This window comes from Arachis duranensis, chromosome 9 (genome assembly GCF_000817695.3).
Source record: "Arachis duranensis cultivar V14167 chromosome 9, aradu.V14167.gnm2.J7QH, whole genome shotgun sequence".
Lineage (NCBI taxonomy): Eukaryota > Viridiplantae > Streptophyta > Magnoliopsida > Fabales > Fabaceae > Arachis > Arachis duranensis.
This window is the reverse complement of record NC_029780.3, coordinates 109,457,821-109,464,655: the sequence shown is the minus strand read 5'-3', so window position 1 is coordinate 109,464,655 and position 6,835 is coordinate 109,457,821. Positions and strand designations below refer to the sequence as shown.

Here is a 6,835-nt window from a genome sequence, read left to right as displayed (position 1 = left end):
CTTTTTTTAGTAATTTTTATCTATGAGTGATTTTAAATAATATAATCCAAACAACATTTAGTTTACTATAATCTATTTTAATATAAAAATTGTTAAACATAAATTACATTAATACCAAATAAGTTTTGATTAAAATCAATTTTATAAAATTAATTTTATACAAACTCCGATATACAATTTAGCATACCATTGAATTGTTTGAGACATTTTTTGTAACATGTGAGAAAAATCTTAAATTTGAGTGCTATTTATATTCTGACACGTCAATTTGATAAATGGGCTTTTTTATATATTTAAATATGAAAAAAATTTTAATTCTCGGAATACGCATCAAATGAAAACCTTCCTTAAATACGCAGGGTCATCTCATGGGTGTCGTCCGCGAAATGGAGAAGGATGTCAACTCACTCCTGGCGTCACGAATTGGAGCTGACACGGGCAGCTTTCCCATTTCATGCATGGCAGGAACAAAATGACCCATTCCACCTGCGGCGCACACGAAATGGAGGAGAAGCCAATTAGTGGCTGACATCCACGAATTGTTGTAATGGATTCCTTTAATGTATGTATATGTTAGTAATACAGGCCAAGCTAGTTGTTGATGCTAATGGTAGAAAGTACTGCCAATATGATTCTGACATTGCAACTGGCCTTGGCGTGGGTTCGTTCTTCATCCCAGTCGCGAGTCAAGTGATCATAATGATTGTAACTAGATGTCTCTGCTGCGGAAAAGCTATGAGACCAAGTGGTTCCAGATCTTGGGCAATTTGCTTATTCATAACTAGCTGGTACACTTGCTTCCAATTGTTTTCCTTTTCTTTTCTTATTGATTTCACATATAAAGTTCCAAGACCAACTTTTTAACCAGGACAATGATAATTGAACAACACAGATCTAACATGATTATGCACGATAATTTCTCTTGGACTTATACTATTATTCGCCAAGTTTAACTTGGTGTATTTAAGACTTGAACTGACATGGTTATGTTGATTCAGGGTAATGTTTATTATTGCTGCGGAATGCCTGCTGACCGGTTCTGTGAGGAATGCTTACCACACCAAGTACAGAGATCTCTTGAAACAGAGTGCACCATCGTGCGAGACAATGAGGAAGGGTGTCTTTGGAGTTGGAGCTGCATTCATCGTTCTCACATGCATAGCCTCTGAGATTTATTATGTTAGTTTTTCCAAAGCTAACGATGGTCCTCCCCCCTATGCCAGGGACACTAGTATGAGGATGGAAAACTTATAGAGCTTTTTCTTACTTACTTAGTAGTTGGGAACATGTTTATGTGGAAAGCTGGCTAATATCATTCATGTGAAAAAAGCTATTTCTAAATTATGAAGACTAGTTGTGATTCTGATGTTTAAACTATACCACATGTCTGTTGATTCTGCTGATATGCTGATCTAAGAATGAAAAATAGAAAATTAAAGAAGTTCATTCTCATGGGGAACAAAATTCGCGTGGATATCAGCCACTAATTGGCTTCTCCTCCATTTTGTGTGCGCCAGCAGGTGGAATGGGTCATTTTGTTACTGCCATGCATGAAATGGGAAAGCTGCCCATGTCAGCTCCAATTCGTGGCCGCTGGGAGTGAGTTGACATCTTTCTCCATTTTGCTAAAGACGTCCATGAGATGGTCCTGCGTATTTCAGAAGGAAAACTATAAGGAACCAAAAGCTTATCAGCAAAAAACTAAACAAAACTACATTAATTTATATTAATAATTAATTAATTTTAAATTTTTTAAATTTAAAATTTAAAATTTTTTAAATTGATTAAGTAAACCTAATTAAAACCTATAAAAACCTTCCTCTTTTCTCTCACATTAACCTATCCACCTCCAACAATCACAAATTCAAAAAATATATAAAAGAACATCCATTTAATATGAAAAAGAAATATTCTGATACTTAGTAGAATAAACATCCATATATATTAACTTGTAAAGATTTTGAATTCATCTAAAGATATTTGGCTGATATGCTTTTGGTTCCCTAACTTTACTCATTTCAGAAAGATTTTCATTTGCTGCGTATTCCGGGAATTAACGTTTTTTTCATATTTAAATATATAAAAAAGCTTTGATAAATGTACACTTGTAATTGTTACTTTAATTTATGAAATTCAACTCTTCTGTAGAAAAAAAAAATCAATTTGGTGGCACTAATGCAAACACGGTGTTATGGTATGGCTATGTATTCTATAATGTTATATCTGACATGGATATTATTGAAGATATTATTATTCAATAATGACGTAGAATGGAAAGCAATACCACCATCCCTTGACCGATACAGGACATGTGCATAGGATGAAAAAGAAAAGAACAAAAATGACTTGGCCTTGTATTTCTATACTGATAATTAATAAAAAATAATGACAACTTATCTTCTTCTGGATTGGCCTACATGGTAAGGCAAATTTATATATGATCCTCACAAAATAAAAATATACAGGAACAGGATATAAAACAACACAGCAACCATCAATCTTGATCATTCAATCCAATCGTAAAAGTCCACGCCAGTTACTTATTGATGAAGAGAAAGCTAATCAGGATCGGAATACTTCTCATCATTAGAGCAACTCCAATGTTAAGAAATAGAGTTCCTCTTTTAACATATAGAAATTTAATTATCATTAGAGTAAAAAAAAAAGAAAGATTCTTCACGTGGATTAAGATTGAGAGTCCCTCTAAACAAAAATTTGTAACAATCAATCAAATTATGCCATGTGGTAAGTTAATAAAAAAATAAAAAATATATTAAATATATATATTAAATAATTAAATTATAATTAATTTATTAATAATTATAATAATTTATTATATTAAATACTTATATATCTATTTAATTAATTATTTAATAATTAGTTATATTAAATTATAATTAATATAAATAATTATGTTAAATCAATATCAAATATTATTTATATTGTTATATTAAATCATAATTAATTAAATTTATTTTACATAAAAAATAAATTTAATTTTTACATATTATAAGTTAGTTCCTTCTAATGGAGAAGAGAGAGATTTTTTTAGTTCTTATTTATTACTTATGATGCAAAAGTTGATGTGGAGTTACTTTTCATGACAAGTGGGCCATAAATAAAAATTGAAATGAGTTGTCTTACCTTCTCTAGCTCTCGATTCCCAAGTATAACTGCATGCAGTTCCTAAACATAAACATGAAAAATTTTCAAATCACATATTAGTTAAACCTTAAAAGAATCAATAGAAATTACTATTTAGATCAAACTCATCAAAGTGCTCATTTTGATAGAATTTGTCCTAAAAAGTATAATTACTAAACATTTCTTTTTTAAAAAACAAGCCTTCTTCCAAAGAGTGATGCTACAGCCAACGGTGTATATATGATGTAATTTAGTTATAAATTAAAGAATTCAAACGTTTTTATAGGGGATTCATTAGTCATGTTCTCTTAAATATAGTTCCATTTCCAATATATTAGAAGTGTTGTGTTCTACCACCAGGAGAAGAGAATATAGTGTGTGTTTGGATTACAGTTTGCAAACTGAAGTTTGTATAAAATTGATTTTGTAAAATTGATTTTGATTAAAAGTGAGTTAGTGTTAACGTGGTTTATGTTTGGCAATTTTTATTCAAAATTGATTATAATAAACTAAATATTGTTTGGATTACATTATTCAAAATTACTTTTAGGTGAAAATTATAGAAAAGGACATGATTTTAAATAATTATTTTATGTTATTTTATAATTTTATTTTAAATATTTAAATAAATTTTAATATTTTTTTAGTATTTTTAATATTCTTTAGTACTCTAATAGGATTAATAGAATCATAATATAAAGTAAAAAAAAATATTCCATGTAAAAAAAAATAACAATAACAATAAAAAAATTCATATAAATAAAAAAAACAGAAATTTTATAAAAAACTATATGAATAAGAGAGTATTAGAAAAAATATTATAAAAAAACAAACATATGAATAATGAAGGATATAATTGGTATATACAACATAATTTTTAATCTAACGTGAAAAGTTAAACGAAAAAGCTAGAATTTATAGCTTCTGGTAAACGTGGGTTTAACGTAGAAATCACTTCTGCGTTTAGAGGATAAAAATGTTGCCAAACACAAAGATGAAGCGTTCAAGAAGCTCAAACGCGCTTCTCTCTTCTCCAACGCAAATCCAAACACACCCATAGTAGTTGCGATGATTGCGTCATTGTCCATGTACCAAATTTTAAAAAGGAAAAGTCTAGGGGTCAGCAACTTTTGTATTTTTTGACCAGTACTTAACCATTAAAATAAAGTGATAGATCTCCCACCATTAGATATTATTAGATGTAATCTCACACCATTAAAAACACTATTGACGACCAATTGATGGTTACAAAACACTAAAATGCCTTCCTCTCTTAAAAAATTGAAGACCTAATTAGTTCGTTGCTTGCTTACCCATTCAACCTTAGCCTGACTTTTTTTAAAAGAAATAAAGAGTAATATTAAAGAATCATGAGAATTTATTATTTTTAATGATTAATTAGTTATTAATATTTATTAATATGAAATAAAATATGTTAATTGAATTATTAAATTAATAAAATTAAATTAAAAAATTAAGTTGATGAATAATAACTAAATAATAATAAAAAATAATAAATTTTAATGATTTTCTAGTATTTTTTAAATATATATCCATATAATAAGATTAATTAGATGAATAAAAAGCTAAAGAATGTTTGTTACGCCAAAGAGGAGTATAAAGATGAAGAAGACATTTCCAATGGAATATGTGGCTTGGCAAGAAAAACCTTGCAAATAACACTTGTGCTGGCATGCATATATATAATACAAATAGAACTGTCTCCTCTTCAACCTAGAGAGTCCTTGACTTCCAAAGCACCCTTTTGTCTTCACTTTAAGCCTTCTCATTATTCTTCTCTCGTTCTTTCTTTACATTTCCCCATTTTTTTTGTTTCTTAATTTCTTGCGAATCTTTTTCACTTCTTCCTTCTTGAACTTATTGAGAATACACAAGACATGCACAAGAAATGTTTCTGTTGTTTCCTATCTGAAGAAGAGCAAAGCAAAGCAAGGTGTGTGTGTGTATATATTTGTAGATTAAAGTTGTTAACGAAGCTTTCAACGAAAATTCTAACGCTAGATTTTCGAATATATGTAGGAATAAAGGAGAAAAGAATAAGAATAAGGATTATCCATGGGAAATCTACACATCGAAGGAGCTGCTTCGTGCAACAAACAATTTTCACCAAGATCACAAGATCGGAGAAGGTGGATTTGGAAGTGTTTATTGGGGTCGAACAAGTAAAGGCGTCGAGGCAATTATATTCATATTTTTTTTTAACTATACCCATGATTTGTTTTGCTTATTTACGATGTTTGTTATGCACGGAAAAAGCCTAATATAAATGAAATGGAAGACAGATTGCAGTGAAGCGGTTGAAAACGATGACTGCAAAAGCAGAGATGGAGTTCGCAGTCGAAGTGGAAGTACTTGGAAGGGTTAGGCATAAGAATCTGTTGGGTTTGAGAGGTTTCTATGCTGGAGGAGATGAAAGGTTAATTGTTTATGATTTCATGCCTAATCAAAGCTTGCTCACACATTTGCACGGTCACCTTTCTTCTAATTGTCTCTTAGATTGGCCTAAAAGAATCAACATAGCAATTGGTGCAGCTGAAGGTTTAGCGTAAGTCCAATTTCATTCATCATTTCTTCTATGTATATATTTTTGTTATATAAATATACAAAAATGTTATTCGTACGTCAAATTCAGTTATTAACGTATTTGTATATAAATACATATATAGTTTAATACGTAATTGACTTTGGTGGTTGATTTTGGTGTATAGTTAGCTAGTATAGAAGATAAATATATTTATGTGTATCAGGTATTTGCACCATGAGGCAAATCCTCACATCATACACAGAGACATAAAAGCAAGCAATGTTCTGTTAGACCTTGAATTCCAAGCAAAGGTAGCTGATTTCGGTTTCGCAAAGCTCATACCAGAGGGTGTGAGCCATCTCACAACAAGGGTTAAAGGGACACTCGGATATTTGGCACCGGAATATGCCATGTGGGGTAAAGTGTCGGAGAGTTGTGATGTTTACAGCTTTGGGATTCTTCTTTTGGAGATTGTTAGTGCCAAGAAACCAATTGAGAAGCTACCAGGTGGAGTGAAAAGGGACATTGTTCAATGGGTGACACCTTATTTCCAAAAGGGTGCGTTCAATCACATCGCGGATTCCAAGCTGAAGGGGAAGTTTGATTTGGATCAGTTGAAATCTGTGGTGATGATAGCTCTGAGATGCACCGATGGTAGCCCTGAGAAGAGGCCTAGCATGGCAGAGGTTGTGGATTGGCTTAAGGGTGCAGCTGGCAAGAGAAGAAGAGAGGTTACTCCTTCTCTAAGTTTGGGTAATGGTGATGATGAAGTGGATGACGATGATTACGGAGAGATTACACCATACCAATCCAAGTTGAAAATGGCAAGTACTGACAGTGATAGGCATAAGAGAAGATGATCATATATATTTGTGAAGTAGTGGTTGGACAGTCTTGAATTTCATTTGACTCGTTCCTAATATTAAAGGATGTATACATACACCTGCCAAATGTGGAGCTACGGTAACAAACTGATATTCTTGTTTGACCACTTTATTATTTCATTTTCGTAGCAAGATGACATAGTTAAAAACTATATGAAATTATTTGATTATTTTTATCTATTATCTTCACACGAAAAAGAATTAGCTTACATAACTTAGTCCGCTCCGATCAGGGCAGTTATTCCAACCAACTAATGACAAG

The 6,835-nt window shown here is 31.2% G+C and overlaps 2 protein-coding genes across 4 annotated transcripts in view; both read left to right on the top strand.

The window, feature by feature from the left end:
* Positions 1–6,749, top strand: part of LOC107467107 (PTI1-like tyrosine-protein kinase At3g15890) — a 51,269-nt gene extending 44,520 nt beyond the window's left edge. The window contains exons 2-5 of one of the 3 annotated variants that reach the window (XM_016086144.3): positions 5,041–5,098; positions 5,185–5,341; positions 5,448–5,710; positions 5,913–6,749. In XM_016086144.3, coding sequence (XP_015941630.1) covers positions 5,043–5,098; positions 5,185–5,341; positions 5,448–5,710; positions 5,913–6,549 — 1,113 coding nt within the window. In that variant the 5' untranslated portion in view covers positions 5,041–5,042 and the 3' untranslated portion in view covers positions 6,550–6,749. Of the gene's footprint in view, positions 1–5,040; positions 5,099–5,184; positions 5,342–5,443; positions 5,711–5,912 lie in introns of all 3 variants that reach the window. The other 2 variants (XM_052254595.1, XM_052254594.1) reach the window with 2 other exon arrangements.
* LOC107466932 (uncharacterized) lies at positions 574–1,254 on the top strand. The gene is made up of 2 exons (XM_016085935.3): positions 574–788; positions 999–1,254. The coding sequence occupies exons 1-2, from the start codon at positions 700–702 to the stop codon at positions 1,252–1,254; spliced, it is 345 nt and encodes a 114-aa protein (XP_015941421.2). The 5' UTR covers positions 574–699.
* Positions 6,750–6,835: the final 86 nt, after the last annotated feature.